Source organism: Leucopleurus acutus (genome assembly GCF_964270905.1).
Source record: "Leucopleurus acutus genome assembly, chromosome: 3".
Lineage (NCBI taxonomy): Eukaryota > Metazoa > Chordata > Mammalia > Artiodactyla > Delphinidae > Leucopleurus > Leucopleurus acutus.
The window spans coordinates 100,312,349-100,331,075 of NC_139145.1; the positions used below are offsets into that span (position 1 = coordinate 100,312,349).

Genomic DNA, 18,727 nt, shown 5'->3' on the forward strand with positions numbered 1-18,727 from the left:
CAAAGATTTATGATAATTAATGCACAGATTTTTAAATGAAAATTAAAATAAAATAGTACATCTTTTTAGTTTCAGAGCTAAGGATACTTTTAACGGAATTTTTTAAACATATATATATTGGAAGATGCAGTTGGGCATGTTTTCTCTGTTTATTTATTTGTAAATGAAGAGTTTCATCTTATGCCTTCAAAAAATTTAGAAAATAAAGAAAAGTAAAAAACACCAAATTTCATCACCCAGGGATAATTGCTATTAACCTTTTGTTTCATTTCCTTCCAGTCTTTTTTTTTAACATGCAATCTTTAGCATGTTTTGGGTTTTTTTTTTTTTTGGAGTAGAGTTTGATGGCAGGAAAAGGTACTTAGCTGTAGTAAAAGTGTATATATAGCATGTATCTTTTACAACTTTAAAAATTATAAGTTCTTTGTAACTTTTGTGATTTCTTAATATTGCACGGATTGAGGTTTTCCATAATTTATATAGTCATTCACGTATTAGTATATAGTGCATGTTTCTGATTTCGGTCATCAAGAATATTTTATCTCTGTCTTCCGTCCACTGCTTGCTTATCAAGAGGAGCATTATTTCATTGCATCTATACTTGATTTTTCATTTAACACAAAGGAATTTTTAATTCATCTTTGAGTAGCTAGATATGTTTCCTCTATTGCGTTTGAAATGAAACGGCCAGAAAATTTGACCTTTCAGTTTTCAATTATGAATGAAAATATAGTTTTTTGTTACTATTTTCATATATGAATGTTTTATAATTTTGTAAATTGTATGCCACCGGGTACTGCATATAAACATTTCAGGATCTGTGATATTATGAGACAGAGCCATTACCTACTTCCTACCAAAATAATTTTTTCTTTTCTTTTTTATAGCATAGAACACTGCATTAAAGAAATACAGTCTGAAGTAAACAAACAGTGTCCAGATGTGCAGCTACGAACAACAACTGACTGTTTTGAATGGCTAAATAATTATAATTATAATTCATCCAAGTCACCATCCATTCCCCATGGAGATATGATAAAATTTCTCAAAGCACTGGTAAAAAAAAAAAAAAATAGAATCTTTGTTTTAACAGTGGAGTGGGGTGGGTGAACATGGAATGCATTTCATTCAATTTCTGTATGTAAATATTTATTCCATTGACCATATTAGCCCGCCATATCTAGGGGTTAGGATTTGTGTTTTGTTTCTATATCCTCAGTGGAATCCAGTGAGCTATGTGTTTTTATTTTTCACTATGATTTTTATAATAAAATGAGGTTTTACATAAATGGACATTAAACATTATAATTCCTGAGGGATTTGTGGTGTGATGTATACCATATCAACATCACAAAATGTACTGAAATGTACCACGATTATCTATCAGAAAAGTTGGTATCTATTACATTTTGTGTCCCTTCACAACTACTCATTTTCTTGTGCTCATTACTAAGCACAATAAGATCATCATCAGTTGTATCTATTAAGTAGCCTTGTCCATTATTCCCTTCATCCCCAACCTGCAGGCATATCCAGTTCTTTTCAATCAAGGCAGCAATTTATAGGACACTGTTAATTGATGGAGAATTATTACATTGGTCATTCTTGGATACTGACCACTCTCTATGTTAGAGAGGTTTTTGTAGCCTTCAATAAGAAATACTTATTTTATTACACCTGTATCTACAAGGGTAGCTAGCTTCCAAGAACTAGAGAAACAGCACAATTGTTAGAAAACAGGATTTCTGTAGCTACGGTTTTAATTTAATTTAGGGAAGAAAGGCACTGTTTTTGTGTAAGCATCAAACATTGACTAAGGCAGATGTGGAAAATATCTTAAGGTTGTAGATGGCTTAGGATGACAGAATCAGATGAAAATAATTTTTGGCTATTGTTATTATTGCAGATGTCTCTTAAATGTTTAGAAAGTAATAAAAGAAAGAGAAAGGAAGATTATGTGCCCTGAAGGCTTATTCTTTTAAGAAAATCCTCTCACCCATTATCTCTTGAAGGTGGAGCCTTGAAGAATAAATATGGATATAGTTATTCCTTTAATTTCTATTAAGAGCCGTGTGTAATGAATTTCATTAATATTGATATAATAATGCTTTCTCATTTAATTAAAAGCAAAAGCTTTTAATTATCTTTTAATCTGTCACACATAAGTCATTCTCTATTCACTGCAGGGCAAAGGCCGCCTTAGTCTTACTCAAATTCATTAGACTGATAGGCCTCTTCCAGACCTAGGTGTTTTAACATAATTGATCATGTTATTTTGAGAAAAGAACCACATTATTAAAACAGATCCAGATTAAAACGACCTTGTCAAGTTTTTACATGCTGAAAGTGTCAATCTTGACAGAATTTTTTTCATACATCTATTTTTTTTCCATAGAAAATTTTTATTTATTAATTATCTAACTAAATAAGAAACAGAGCTTCTCATTATGGCAGTTGTATGAAGTCATTTTCAAAATTTAAGCAGTCATACTTAATACATGTCCACATGTTTTAAATCTATCATTCTTTAAATGTTTGCTTGATCAAATATTTACAGTTATTGACTGATATAAAGAAACCCAAGTCTGAGGCACTAATATGACCAGTTTGCTCTATAGAATTTACCATAATGCTGGAGTTCTGGACTCTATCTAAGAACATTTATTTTCCAGAAGTATCAAAAGAACTAAATAAAAAGGAAGAGAGGAAGGAGAGCTTCAGAAAAGTCAGTTCACTTTTTGGTTCTCTAGAGTGTAGTAGAAAGAACATGGATGAGGAGAATGAAACCAGGCATCCATTCTTGGTTCTGTGCTTTATTGTGTGTGACATTTGGCAAGTAACTTAAACACTCTGCACTTTAGTGTCCTTATCTGTAAATTGAGGTTTTAAGTATCTATGTCACAGAGTTTTCATTATGAAGAAGTCAGAGACTGTATCAAAAAGTGCTTTTTATATAATAAACTACTACATAAATATTAGGCATTATTATTTATTACAGACAGAACGCTAAATTAGAGATCACAATGCTTAGAATGACTGAGAGAGAGCCCTGGAATTTGTCTAGGAGTTGTTCATTTTTCTGAGTCACACATAATACCTTTGTCAATAGGTAATTTCCAAGCTGGCTTGATTTTATACTGCTTGAACCTTGCTTCCATTCTTAGGTTTTTTTTTTAAATAATCAGCTTGTTGCTACTTAGAGGATATAAGCTAATTTCAGTACTACCTGAAATAGACATAATTAGGAGAGTCAGCATGTAAGGAGAATTTGTGCATGTAATTCAAAGTCCAAAAACAAAGTAAATTTTTGTCTTTTTTCTATGCCTAATTACATCTACTATTGTTTCTGTCAGTTGACACAGAAAATATACAAAAATTTTTCTTATGTTTTGAGGAACAATTCTGAGAGTAATTTTTCCCATTTTGAGTTAGTTATTTCTTTGGAGAGAACTGAAATATTCTCAGATTACTTTCCAAAGTAAAATCTTTCTTAACATGACTCTCAAAAAGGAATTTAAATGAAAGTTAAAGCCTTTAAATGTATTAACTTTTATTTCTCAGGATGGCAGCTATTAGTAACCCCTAGGCACATACTATGTTTAAAGGTCTCTGTTCTCTATGTTCATTTGGGAATTTATAATAATAAGTATACTCATTCAGGCATGAAAATTATCTACTAGGTATTAATTAGGGGCATGATCTTAAATTTATTTTGTCTTAGGAGTACATTTCAGTCGATATTTTACTGTAGATTTTTATTTAGAATTTTTAAGCTAAAGCTTCCATACAGCTCAGGTTATATCAGGAATGGATAACAACGAGGGCTAAAAACTATGTGTTGAGAAATCTAATTGAAAAATTAGTTCATCACCTGGGCTTTACAAAATTTAACAGACCATAAAGATAATATTCTAAAATGTCTGAATAGATTAACTTTCAAATGCAAAAATAAGGTTTTTTTTGAAAACATCATAGTATTGATTCTAAATTGAAATGAATTATTATGAAATTCTGTATGATTGTAGAAATCATTTTTTCTTGCTACTCTTATAGTTAATCACATTTCTAACATTATAATTTACTTTTATTAGCAAAATTTGTTGAAGAATGAACAAAATCAAGAAGAAATGGTATTGGATTTACTTTGGGACCTCTCCTGCCACAGCAGTGTTTCCTTCCCATCCATTCTAAGTGGAACATCTTTCCATTTCCTCTCTAGTACTTCTCTTCATTCTGTTGAAGATCATTCCTCTATGGATATAAAGTCTATATGGGATGATATAAGACTACATCTTCGACGCTTCTTAGTGAGCAAATTACAAACCCACAATGAAATAAACAATTCACAGCAAAAAGTATTGTTGAAAAAACAATGCATACAACAACTCTTATTTCTTTATCCAGAATCAGAAGTTACAATCAAGTACCAAAACATACAGAATAAACTGTTGACTAAACTTCTGCAGAACTGTTTTCCTTCTTACAGCAGAGAAGCAAATTTAGACATAATGGCTGATGGATACCAAGGTACAATGCTTAAGTTATACTCAATGATAAAAGAGGATTTTAACACACTACGTGAAATTTTAGCTCCATCCTCAACAGTGAAATTCATTAAAGAAACTTACCTGGATACAGTTACAGAAGAAATGGCAAAATTTCTTGAAAATTTTTGTGAGCTGCAGTTCAAAGAAAATGCTGTCCGTGTGATTAAAACAAGCAAGAGCTCCAGCAGGCATAGAGGAGCAGTGCATGCTTTGGGTTAGTGATTTTTTAAATTTCTGTTTGGCTTAACTTAAACCTTTTGATATCTTTAATTTTCTTTCTTTTTTTTTGAATTTTTGAATTTTATTTGTTTATTTTTATGCAGCAGTTTCTTATTAGTTATCTGTTTTATACATATTAGTGTATACATGTCAATCCTAGACCAATTCATCCCACCACCACCACCACCACCCCCCACCACTTTCCCCCCTTGGTGTCCATACGTTTGTTCTCTACATCTGTGTCTCAGTTTCTGCCCTGCAAACCGGTTCATCTGTACCATTTTTCTAGGTTCCACATATATGTGTTAATATACGATATTTGTTTTTCTCTTTCTGACTTACTTCACTCTGTATGACAGTCTCTAGATCCATCCACATCTCTACAAATGACCCAATTTTGTTCCTTTTTATGGCTGAGTAATATTCCATTGTATATATGTACCACATCTTCTTTATCCATTTGTCTGTCGATGGGCATTTAGGTTGCTTCCGTGACCTGGCTATTGTAAATAGTGCTGCAATGGACATTGGGGTGCATGTGTCTTTTTGAATTATGGTTTTCTCAGGGTATATGCCCAGTAGTGGGATTGCTCAGTCATATGGTCATTCTATTTTTAATTTTTTTAAGGAAACTCCATACTGTTCTCCATGGTGGCTGTATCAATCTACATTCCCACCAACAGTGCAAGAGGGTTCTCTTTTCTCCACACCCTCTCCAGTATTGATATCTTTAATTTTCTAACTTTTCTATTTGGTTAAACTTAATTACAAATTTGAAAATAAATCAGAAAATAAATGTTGTGAAATTCTCCACTACACATTTCTCGTATGCATTTCTTTTTCTCTAAGTATAGTAATAGAAGTGTGTTCTTTCCTGTTATTTAAATTATTAAAGATATTGGAAATGTAAGTCAGAAGTATTACCAATAAGACTTCCAGTTTTTTTTTTTTTTTGAAGATGTTGGGGGTAGGAGTTTATTAATTAATTAATTTATTTTTGCTGTGTTGCATCTTCGTTTCTGTGCGAGGGCTTTCTCTAGTTGTGGCAAGCAGGGGCCACTCTTCATCGTGGTGCGCGGGCTTCTCACTATCGCGGCCTCTCTTGTTGCGGAGCACAGGCTCCAGACGCTCAGGCTCAGTAGCTGTGGCTCACGGGCCTAGTTGCTCCGCAGCATGTGGGATCCTCCCAGACCAGAGCTCGAACCCGTGTCCCCTGCATAGCAGGCAGATTCTCAACCACTGTGCCACCAGGGAAGCCCAAGACTTTCAGTTTTTTAATCACATAAATTATTGGGTGGAACTTTATATATATATATATATATATATACAGAAAAGTCTAATTTTTAACCCATTGTATCTTCCAGAGCTGAAGCATTATTAAGTAAAAAGAAGTGTTGAACGCTTGTTGAAATTTTTATTAATGAAAATTGGAAGTTTAAAATTGTAATATTTTAGTCAGCCAATGCCAATATGGCCCTATTATGAAATACTAATTATAAAATTCTATATTATAATTGGTTATGGAAGCATAACATTAACTACAGCTGATTTTTAAAGTTCCTCTAATGTTGTTCCTATAAGAATATATATAATAAAAGAGTATTTGAAGATTCCTAATTTTATTCAAAAGATAAAATAACCTATTATGATATAATAAGTTTTTCTTGTCATCATTTTAATTTCCTACCAGTGAAGAAAAATTAAGGTAAAAAATATGATTATTTTGAAAATTATGATTACTCATGCTTTACATAGAATGCTGAGGTATGTTTCTAAATAGGTTCATAAACTATATTTTTTAATTATTTGAAAATTATCATTTGGTGAATTGCTATTTTTGAATTTATGATCATTTCATAAAAATTTCCATAGCTCACTATATTTTTATCTACCTTCCTTAATAAAATACCACAATACCAAATTTCTCTGATATATGAATATATTATATGAATACGATATATGAATTTTCAAATAATTTAATGTTTTGTCTTAGAATTTTTATTTTCTTCAGGAAGCTGTGTCACATCACAGAACAGAGATGCATCAGCCAGGTTTAGGTTACAGCAGAATACAAAATCAGTTAATTTAGGAACATTACAATTTTGCTCAAAGTAAATAGATTTTCATTTTAATTATTACATAAATTTTAAATGCATTTTCATAAGTGTACTTATTTTCTATGATTTTTATGTCCTCTCAAAAAGTTTATGCTTACTTGTAAAGTACTTTCAACATGAAAGTTTTATATGTGCTAAATGTAGTTTAGTTTATACCAGAAGAAAAGATCCATATGGTTAAAAATATGTGTAAGTTGCTATGGAGTCTTTAGGGCTGATATTGAGGTGTTTTCCCTTTTGTGAGAGAAAACTATGTGCGTTGGCTTTTACACCAAAATTTGAAGCACTTCCCGCAAGTCCAAGTGCACTGATCTTTCTCAAGCTGCTTTATCTGAACTTTGGTATAAATCACTTGTTAAACGAATGCTTTCCATGTGCCAAGCACTGTACTAAGTGCATCCCTTTCCTTATTATCCCAATTTGATAAACAAAGAAAGAAGCTTAGAAAGATTAACTTGCCTTGGGTCATTTGCACAAAGTCAGGATTCACATGTAGATCTCTATGTCTTCAAGACCCATATTCTTAACCACCATGCTATTGGGTCTTGTCTCAAAATGTAAAATTAAATTCTTTGTCACTTGTAAAAGAAATTTCAAACAGCACTGTTCAAGTGGGCTGCCTAAAAATCAGTTCCGTTCTGCTGTATTGAGTACCTGCCACAGGCAAGGCATTTAGCAGCTACCGTGTTTAAGGTTTCTAAGCTAGACATGGTAAAGGGAAGAAAACTGAGTAACTGCTGTTAATGCTGTGTGAGAACTCCTAAACTAACTCTTAACAAAGCAATCATATTTTCCACTAGTATTTTGCCCAATGACCAAATTTTATTTATTAAGGAAATACAGTTTGAGATTAGCAAAATAATAATTTATAAATACTTAATAAAATTTATAATTTATATTCCTATTTGAATAAAATCTAGATTGGCTTGAATGGGTTGTATATTGTCTTTAGTATATGTTTACATTCACCAAGTCTTCGATTTTTTTTTTTTCTTTTTTTTTTGCCTGCGTTGTGTCTTCATTGCTGCACGCAAGCTCTCTCTAGTTACGGTGAGCAGGGGCTACTCTTCGTTGTGGTGCCCTGGCTTCTCATTGCAGTGGATTCTCTTGTTGTGGAGCACGGGCTCTAGGCACGGGGGCTTCAGTAGTTGTGGCATGCGGGCTCTAGAGGGCAGGCTCAGTAGTTGTGGTGCATGGGCTTAGTTGCTCCACAGCACGTGGGATCTTCCCGGACCAGGGCTCAAACCCGTGTCCCCTGCATTGGCAGGCAGATTCTTAACAACTGTGCCACTAGGGAAGCCCAAATCTTCGATATTTTGCCTGAAACTCTAGACATTCCTTAAGTAACAAGAGTTAGCATTTATTGGGTCAGACATTGCAACACATTATTTCATTTAATCCTTCTAACCACCCAACAAGGTAGGTACCCTTATTTATCTCTGTTATATAGTGAGAAAACTAAGGCATAGAGATATTAAGTAATTTGGTCAAGGTTACAAAGTAAAGCCAGGATATAAACTCAGGTCTGTCTGACTGCAATACCCTGACTATAACTGTGCTCTACTGACTAAAAGAACAGGACGGAAATAGCTCATTCCATTAAGAACACTGTTGTGAATCCTCTGTATGCTAAATCTACTTTAGTGTTGTCACTGTTTTACTTTCCCCTAAACTATCCCACAGTCTTCTCATTCCAAGACTTCATAATGCTTATTTTGTGATCTACTGAGATATCTTAAGCAGACCTTGTATAAACACTAGTCTCTTTTTTCCAGCCTCATTGAGATATAATTGACATACAACACTGTTTAAGATGTACAACGTGTTGATTTGTACCCTTAATATTTGTACACTTAATACTTCAAAACGATTACCACCATAATATTAACTAATATCTCCATCATGTCACATAATTACCATTACTTTTGTGTGGTGAGAACACTTAAGATTTACTTTCTTAACAACTTTCAAGTATGTAATACATTATTATTACTATAATCACAATGCTGTGCATTAGATCCCCAGAAATTTTAAATCTTCTAACTGGAAATTTGTACCCTTTGACCAATATCTCCTCATTTCCTCCATCCCCCATCCCCTGGTAACTACCTTAATACTCTGTTTCTATGAGTTTAGTTGTTTTAGATTTCACATATAAGTGATCTTGTAGTATTTGTCTATCTCTGTCTGACTGTCTGACTTATTTCACTTAGCATAATGCCTTCAAAGTCCATCCATGTTGTTGCAAATTGCAGGATTTCCTTCTTTCTCATGGCTGAATTATAGTCCATTTTATCTATCTCAATCTCCCACATTCTTTATCCATTCATTCATAGATGGACACTTAGGATGTTTCCTTATCTTGGCTATTGTGAATAATGCTGCAACAAACATGGGGGTGCAGATATCTCCTTGATATCTTGTTTTCATTTCCTTTAGATATATTCCAGAAGTGGGATTGCTGATGGTGGTTCTATTTTTAATTTTTTGTGGAACCTCCATACTGTTTTCTGCAATTGCTGTACCAATTTATATTCCCACCAACAGTGCACATGGGTTCCCTTTTCTCTACATCCTCACCAATGCTTGTTATCTCTTGCCTTTTCGATGATAGCCAGGTATAAGGTGATATCTCATTGTGGTTTTGGTTTGCATTTCTCTGATGATTTGTGATCTTGAGCATCTTTTCATGTACCTGTTGGCCATCTGTATGTCGTCTTTGGAAAAATGTCTATTCAGGTCCTCTGCCCATTATTTAATCGGATTTTGTTGTTGTTGTTCTGTTACTGAATTGTATGAGTTCTTTATGTATTTTGTATTTTGATCCCTTACTAAATATATGGTTTGCAAATATTTTCTCCCTATCATAGATTTTTTCATTTTGTTGATAGTTTCTTTTGCTGTGCACAAGTTTTTCAGTTTGATATAGTCCCATTTATTAATTTTTGCTTTTGTTGCTTATGCCTTTGGTATTATATCCAAAAAATCATTGCCAAGACTAACATTAAGGAGCTTTTTCCCTATGCTTTCTTCTGGGAGTTTTATGGTTTCAGGTCTTAGGTTTAAGTCTTTTACCCATTTTGAGTTAATTTTTGTATATGTTGTAAGATACGGCTCAGTTTCATTCTTCTTCATGTGTTATCCACTTTTCAACACCATTTATTTAACCCTTTCCCCAATGAGTATTCTTAGTCCCATTGTCAAATATTAGTTGACCATATATGCAAGGGTTTATTTCTGGGTTCTCAGTTCTGTTCCGTTGGTCTATGTGTCTATTTTTATGTTTTGATATTTGAAGAAAATGGTGAAATAATGTTATAATGTAAATATTATAGACTTTTTGTGATTTGGTGATATATTCTAGAAAAGAATAATAATATTTTTACAGATACTCTTTTAAGTGATTAAGTCATCGAGTTACTTTTACTTTTAAAATTGTATTTTCTTTGGATGTAAGAAAAGATATTGCTACTCTTCTCAGTGCTTGAAAAAGAGGATTGTTTATGTGTAGTAAATTTTAGTTAGATAAATTCTCTGTATTTTAATATGAAACGATGCAATTAGGGGATTTCAATCATAGGATAAATGTCATGATCCCCTGTATATCTTACTCTGAATTTTTCTTGAGGTTATTGTTAGCTTGAAAGGGAAAGGCTTGAGTGTATGATGCATGCCTTTGACTATTTGGAAGGTTTCTAAAGATCTCCAGTGGGTGAGAGGTTGAAACTTGGTGGCCTCTACCCCTTCCCTCTCCCAGTTCCTTTATATTTTGTTTAAGGAAGATTGGGGGTAGGGGAAACAGAATCCCTCTGGGGATGAAAAGATCCTTTAGAGTAAAGAAGACCCTCAAGCCCAGATAAAGGCAGAATTTTGACTAAGGAGGCACAGATCACAGTTGGAAAGTAGGCCAGTCAAAATCACCCTAATTTCTCTCCTACTCCTCAAGTATCTCTGACTAGCTGAGTGATGATCTCAGGGAAATGTAAAGAAGTATATTGAGACCAGCATGTAAAGTGTGTACAGAAAGAAGCATTTGTATGCTATTGTTACAGAAGAGACCAAGCCTCCTAGAAGGATACCACATCTCTTGACCCTATTGTGCTCCTGAGACAGAGGTGAAGATCTCCATTAGATCTCTGATGTCAATCATTCTTGTTGTTTTCTAACCCCATACTAGTAGAAGCTGGAATTTCAAGTAACACAAAACAGTAATGGGGAAAAAAATTCCTAAAAGAAAGTTATATCTTTATTCAGTTATCACAAATTCCTTTAAAGTAATAGTACAATTTCAGGGTTTTTTGTTGTACTGTTGTTGAAAATACTAATAAATGATATTGTTGATTAGCTTTTTTTCCCCACTGTTTTATCATACTTGCTCTTCTTTAATGAAATACTGGTATATTCCTTGTTTACAAGTACTTGCTCTCAGAAGGTGAAAAGTACAGTTATCAGGAGTCAAGGGTGCTCGTCTTGAATCTTCTACCCCTTGTTTTTGTGACCTTAGATAAGTCATTTAACCTCTTCATATCGTTCTAATTGATAAAATGAAAGGGCTATATTAGATAATATCTAAGCTTTAACTCTAAACTTATTCTGATTCTGTGACCTGGAAATCATTCCACAATCAGATTTTTTATACCTACAATTTGTCAGTGGAAACGGTCACATTTATTTTCTTTGCTGACTGACAGTACGGATGTATTAGCTGGCTAAGTGTGTGGCTTTGTATGCCACTGTAACAAATATAAAAACGTCCTTTAGATCTTTATCTGTGTGATTTTTCTTCCCCAAGTGAAACTTGAAAATAACAGTATGGAAAGTGCCCACTTCCTACAGTTGCATTTTTAATGAGGATGGGAGGGTGAAGAGGGGAGTCCGTGGTTAAGCAAAAACAGGAAGTAGAGTCTCTCCTTCCAGCTGACATCTGAAGCTATTCCTAGAAATTCTTTGTTGGGCTTCCCCTTTGATCCTACAACCAACTGTTTTGTTTTGTTTTATTTTTTGTTTCAATTTTTTTTCTAGTAGCATTTTAAATCAGGTCATTGAAAATTAAGATCACAGGCAAGAACTGGAAATACAATATTATTTTGTATTGTTGATTGAAAAGAAATTCATATGCCTTTTCTCTGGCATGTATTTAAAGTAGGCAAAGCAGGGATTTAAGACTTGTGCTTTTTCCTGGGGAAGAACCAGCTCATTTCTGCAATGCTGTAGACAGTAGGTATGGACTAAATACTTTTTCTCAGAAAGTGTCTCTGTATCCATACAAACCCTTCTGTAAGTAAGAACAAAATGAAAACCTCAGAATTAGGACTATAAAGCATGGAAGAGTGAGTGATCTTTTCCTAAGAGTCTGTGGGTAAGAATTTCATGAGCCATATGAAAACAATTGTACATGTTAAACTTATGTAAATAATTTTAGTATTTTTTTCAGCACTTAAAGAAAGTCAAACGTGATTTGGGTTTTGGCATAATTGATTCTAAAGCCTTCCCTCCTGCAAGTTCGGTTACATGGCATGTTCAGAGCCCTATTGAGGCTTCACCTAGAATGTGCTAGGACATCCATGCCATCAGTAGAGAGAACGGGCTTGTCTTCCCTTTTTCTGAGCCTGGAGGATATTCTCTACTCAGTCTAATTCCTTTCTGTACTGTCTATCTCTCTATAGTAGAAGTACACAGGGTGATCCATCAAGGTGAGGGTGAAAATAGTTTTATTTCACCCTTTATATAAGAGGCAGGACAGGACAAATTTTTCATGCCATTTAAGATAGTGTTTTCTGTGTTAAACGTCATTCCCAGCCATTCTTATTCTTGAGTTTTGGTAAGGCACAAATAGCTTAGGCTCTAATTTGCACTAAAAACCTGAATAAAGTATATACTTTGCAAAGGATACTACTCAAAATATGAATTCACCATTAATTTTTGTTAATATTTTCTCATTGATCATCTTCATTTTTCCTTGTTATCTATTTACAAATATATAAAGTTAGTTATATAATAGATACTGTTTTTTAGGTCCTTTTAATTTGCCATGCACCATGCTAAGCACTTTATGCACTGATACACCATTTGATTCTTACAAACATCTCTGAAAATTTGGATATTATCCCTGCTTTATAGTTGCAGAAACTGAGGTTGGATAAGTTAAAGAGCTTTCCCAAAGTGCCACTGCTAGGATGTACCTCGACTAGGATTCAAATCCATTTCTGAATTATGACCAAGCCTATTCTCTTAAATACTGTCTTTCTTTCTCTTGCTAAATGAAATCCCTTGCAAGATCAGGAACGCTTTTATAATTTGAAGAGTGATTCCCATGAGCCACAGATCCTGATTTTTGTGTTGGACTTTCTGGAATTGTAACACATATATTTATTCTCTACATATAAAATTAAACAAACTTGGATTTTGGAAGCAACTATGGTAGTAATAGAGTGCAAAGCTACATCACTGGATTTTCTGCTTGGGAAAAATTGGGAAAGGAAAAAAAAATTCAAGACTTTCCATCTAACACATGAAAAGGAAAATAATAATGTTAATTTTTTACTTAATATAAAAAAATATCTAGAGGAGGCTCTCATTTTATTCCTAGAGAAGCAGGTAATCTGCTTACATATAAGGCTTTTGCCAGAGTTAAGCTAAAAGTAATTAAGTTACTGAAATAGTTGAAGCAATTATTGCTAGATTTAAGATCCTTTTTATGATTAATTAATAATAATCCCACATGTTAACGATATGTTTGCAAGATGCTTCCACATTTCGGGGTTTTTAATTTAATTTATATTTGCTCCACCACCAGTCTGAAATTAGGCAGTGCAGAAACTCCAGTTCTTGTTTTATGGGTGATGAAAACTATGGCATTTTGGCTGATTAACAAATCAAGTTGGAGATGGAACTAAGAGTAGAAGTATCTTCCCACTATACCTCAGTGCCTCATAAGAAAATAAACGAAAAGTCTCACACTAGAATTTTTTCCCTAAGGAGTTGATGGCGTATTTAAATTCTTCCTACTAAAGGTTGTATCATCTGTGAAAATTATTTATTTGATCAAAAACTATGAGAAAGATGACTGGATGTGTATGGGTGGAGGGTGTACGTTCCGTGGTTGGGTAGATATGTAGTATTATGCATAGGCACACGTATCTTTATTTACCTAAAATGTTTTTCTGCTGCATGGCTCTATTTTTCTGACCCCATTATTCACCATTAAATGTTCAGAGGCCTCTGAATCTTTGTTTTAAAGACACTAAAGCAACAAAGGTGGAAAGTATATTACCTAAAAGATAAAGTGGATGTAGTTTAGTTTGGGTAATATTTTTGCTTCTGTGCAGCAACAATTAGCAAACGCTAAATTGCACTCAATTATTGACTCCTTAGAACACCTGTGTGTTCTTCCTAACGGTGGAAAGAATATTTTACTAGCCACATTCTCTAGTTATGACATTCAAAAACTAAGGATGGTAGATAAAAATGACTTCTGGTTTCTCATGAGGGGTCATAAGTCAGCCTGAGATTTATATTCCTTATTAACCATTCAGGAACAGGTTTAAAAATTAAAAAGAAGATTAAAATACTGAGATTTTAAAATGCTTATTTTTTAACTTGGAAAAAGAAATTGTCTAGTTAAAAATATAAGTAACAAATTAAGAGAAGAATGAAAATAATTGTAAACAAATTATTGAAGAGAAGTTCAGAATAAAATTATTCTAAAAGTAAACAAATTTACTTTGCAACTATTCTATATTGAGCAAAGAATGTGGATGAGTAATACACATGGAAGCAGTTGTAAGCCAGAAATTCAAATTCTGTAGAAAGTGATTTGGTAAGTCACTAATGCAACCTTTCTAAAACTTTTCTGATTTCTGCTTTCCCCTGCTAAAGTTATTTATGTCATTCTATGTCTTGGTTTATGAACACAGTGATAAATGTGAATGCTTAGCTCTGTTGTGTTATGTAAAAATGTTTACAGGTTTCTGCTTTTACAGATCATGAATCCCTGAATTCTTGTTTCGCATATGGGCATTTTCCAGTAGACTATTATAACCTTGAATGTTATTTCATTAACATATTTTTTTCTTAGGTTCTCAGAAAATGTAATATGTGGCTTCTGGTTACTATGCTATCAATCAGTTATTAGTATCAAACTTGTTTTCATAAATGTCCAAGAAGAAAAGTTTAATAAGCAAAAAGACATTGGTAAGATTCCTTTAAAAATGTACTCTTTCTAACAGAAGACTGAAAATTGTAATGGTTGTTCCTGTACCTCAACATTCTTTGTTATGAAAATCAACTCGGCAGATATACATTGTTATAACATTTTCAATTTCATTATTTATATATAAGTATGAAAATCTTTGACCATCAGTGTCACATCTGTGAAGTCAAATATTCGTTATAAAACATATCTTCTGCCTCAAAGTAGCTGTCATTTAACATCTCTACCTTTATTTAGTTATTTTTTAACCGAGGGGAAATCTGTGTCTTATACACCTGGGACTGTTAAAATTCTTTGTTTAAATTGGCATTTTTCTGAGTATGGGCTGATCTCTCCGCACGGGGATTTATAGAGGAGAAACTGCTGGTAGCTTTGAGAGTTAGACCAATCCCTTCCTCACATGTGGAAATAAGAAAATAATCATTAGCTTTGGGTAAAATGTCTAAAAGTTATAATGGATTTCCAGTCAGAAGGTCTTTTGCCTCTGTCATTCTTAAAATTTAATGTCTATTCCTTTGTTTAATACATATATTTTTAGTTTGCTTCTAGTTTTACCAGAATAGTCATAAGCACTTTGATGGTTGGGCTATCTAAATGGAGATCTAAAATTGTGCTTGTAAGGAAGTAAAAAGTTACTTAAAATTAAGTACAGTATATTGCTTCAATCAAAAGCAAAACCTATCACTGTTTGTTTTTGCAACTTCTTTTCAACATTGAGTAAAAACAGAAAACCCTGTCTATTATTTAGAAAAGTGTAGCCTACCTCGTTACCTGTTTAATCTTTTCCATAATAGAATCATAGGAAGTACCGAGTTAGCAGGTAAGTGCCAGTGAGAGATGAAAATCTAATAAGGCCTTTGAAATTATGATGCCAGTGATATATGAAAAACTAAATAATTTGAAGTTTTGATATTTTTGATTGCTGTGACATGGTCATACTGAACTGATTTTAGAATATCTGGCATTATATTGTTTGTCCTCCAAGGTAAAAATTATTTTAAGTTTAAAATTCAGTATTAGCATTTCCATTAGCAAAAAGCACACAGTACTAATCATTGTAGTCATTACTGGAGTAGACACCAGGTTTGTGAAATAACCTATCCTGAAAAGAAGAGAAATACCCTCCAAATTTTATGATGATCATTGTGAGAGAAAGTTATATTGTAAAATTGTTTTATAGTGCCTTCCTATATCTTTTTTCCAAACGGTATTGAAATCAATTATTATCATCTTTGTTAATGTTCTTTTAGTAGCAGAATAAAATAGTAGTCCTTCAGCTATTTGAAGAGTGTGTACTTTTAATGGATATTTTTCTTATAATTTTTCTTAGTCATGGTTACAAAAGCCATAAAGTTCACAGTTATTGGTATATGGGTCTAGTTAGTAGAGCCTGAACCTCCAAGGGCAATGGGAAGATGCAGCAATTACAGCCTCTTTAAGATTTTATAGCTAAGATCTAATGTGAAATCAGTATGTAAAAATGAGAAAAATCCTTGTTCGACTTTATAAACAAGATATTACTGCACAGGGCTTCCCTGGTGGCGCAGTGGTTGAGAGTCCGCCTGCCGATGCAGGGGACACGGCTTCGTGCCCCGGTCCGGGAAGATCCCACATGCCGCGGAACGGCTGGGCCCGTGAGCCATGGCCGCTGAGCCTGCGCGTCCGGAGCCTGTGCTCCGCAACGGGAGAGGCCACAACACTGAGAGGCCCGCGTACCACAAAAAAAAAAAAAAAAAAGATATTACTGCACAGATTTTGCTGAAGCTTTATGTTCACTGAGTCCCTCTAAAGACTTGTATTGTCTTTATAGAGCTTGAACAGTTGGCCTCAATATCTCATTATTTAGATTAAGCATATGCAAATTTGTACAAGCTCTCTGTTTATTGATAAGTGATAATCTCATGTTTTGCATTGTTTCTGTGACATACAGACAACAAAATATAAGTCCTTTATATTTCTATGAAAGGTACTCATAGGGATTAGAGTTACAGAAAAATACATACTTTCTTGACATTTATGAGTATATCTAAAAGCAGAATTACAAAATACTAAATTTGGTGAAGATCACTCAGTCATGCACCAGTGTGAGTTTTCGTTAAATTTTAATCATGTGCCAAGGTTTCTAAGACACAAAAAGGAAACCAGAAATCAGGAGGATGTTTAAAAACATTAAATACACTGCTATGGTTTGCATCCTTGTGGTTTTTTTCCTACTATCCTGATAGTTCTTTAAGGTTCTGTCATTTTCAATCAACAGAGAGTACATGTGATCAGTATATCTGATAAACTTGTCAATGCCTCTTTAAAGCAGGATTCCCCAACCTATTCAATTCAGATCCCCGTGCTTCATTTCAAGTATCATCTTGATAAGACAGAGCTATGTCACAGGCATCTGTGTATAGCCAGTTCAGTCTACAACTAATTTGTGCAGGAAAAAATTAAATCAGGAGGTAAATTATTTCATGATTGCTCATTCCCAACAGAGTTGGGCATCATTCTGAAGAAAATATCAAATAATTGGTTTCAGGCCGTGTCAGACACATGCAATTCCCTTCTCTAATGGCTGTGTGTGGTAGCACCAGGCCTCAGGGGTCAGCAAAGAACTGGAAATAGCTTAGTGCCAGGCACGGCAATAGAGAGACTGAGCACATAGGAAATGAAGTGGCAATAAGTGCAATCCATAGGGGAAATGTGCTTCACTTGGAGTTTAATATATCGGTTCAGAATCTGGCAGGAAGCCATGCAACAATTGTTTACCTTTTTGTCAGCATCTGCATCTGTTCTGTTTTGTAAACAGCACTTAACTCTCAGTCGGTAAATGCTGAAATCAATAACAACTGTTAAGGGATTTCCTCCCCCCCCACTTTTTTTTATATTCTATAACAAATGCACACTACAAACAATGTTTGCCTTAGATTAACAAGGAACAGAGATTAACAGGGTCAAAGGGATTTGGTTGGGAACATTTTATGGCTTCTTGGGTTTACAGTAATTATATCTGTGTGATTTGAATGTATTTTGTAACCTATCCAAATTAAACTGTTAAAAAATGCTAGCAAGCAGTAATGAAGATGATTTTTTATAATTATCTTAAGTACTGTGTATAGAAAACTGCTGGCACTGTTTGTAATAATTTAGTTCTGTGCAATATTGTGTATTACAGCTGCTATGCACAAATATTAAGTTGCCTTTTGCAGTTTTAGGAAATTAGTGATTATAACCATCAGTACTAATTATTTTAAACATACAGTTATTAAAAAAAAATTACACACCACAGTGAGACATAAAAAAGGTTCAATCTGTGACTAGTGCCTATAAAACTAAATATGTCATTAGTAAATGCAAAAAAAAGGAAAACACTACTTGTAAGTTCACTGTCTTCAGGGACTGAGTAGATGAATGCTGTCAAATGCAGGATTGTTACAATAGTTATGGCATCACTTAAAAGTGAATATCACCAAGATCAGAGGAACACATTATTGCCAATGGGATTTATGCCTGCCTATCTCCACTCGCTACTTAAAAATTTTACTCCTTAAAATTTCCCCATACACAATTGCTTAGTTGCCTTGTTTTCATTTTATTTAACTACTTCATATCTGATTTAAACCATACCTAATTTTTTCTTCTGT

The 18,727-nt window shown here is 33.6% G+C and overlaps 1 protein-coding gene across 2 annotated transcripts in view; it reads left to right on the forward strand.

Moving 5' to 3' along the window:
- Positions 1-18,727, forward strand: part of KIAA0825 — a 405,751-nt gene that overhangs the window by 71,915 nt on the left and 315,109 nt on the right. The window contains exons 4-5 of one of the 2 annotated variants that reach the window (XM_082836448.1): positions 888-1,056; positions 4,092-4,761. In XM_082836448.1, coding sequence (XP_082692574.1) covers positions 888-1,056; positions 4,092-4,761 — 839 coding nt within the window. Of the gene's footprint in view, positions 1-887; positions 1,057-4,091; positions 5,145-18,727 lie in introns of those variants that run through there. The other variant, XM_082836447.1, reaches the window with a different exon arrangement.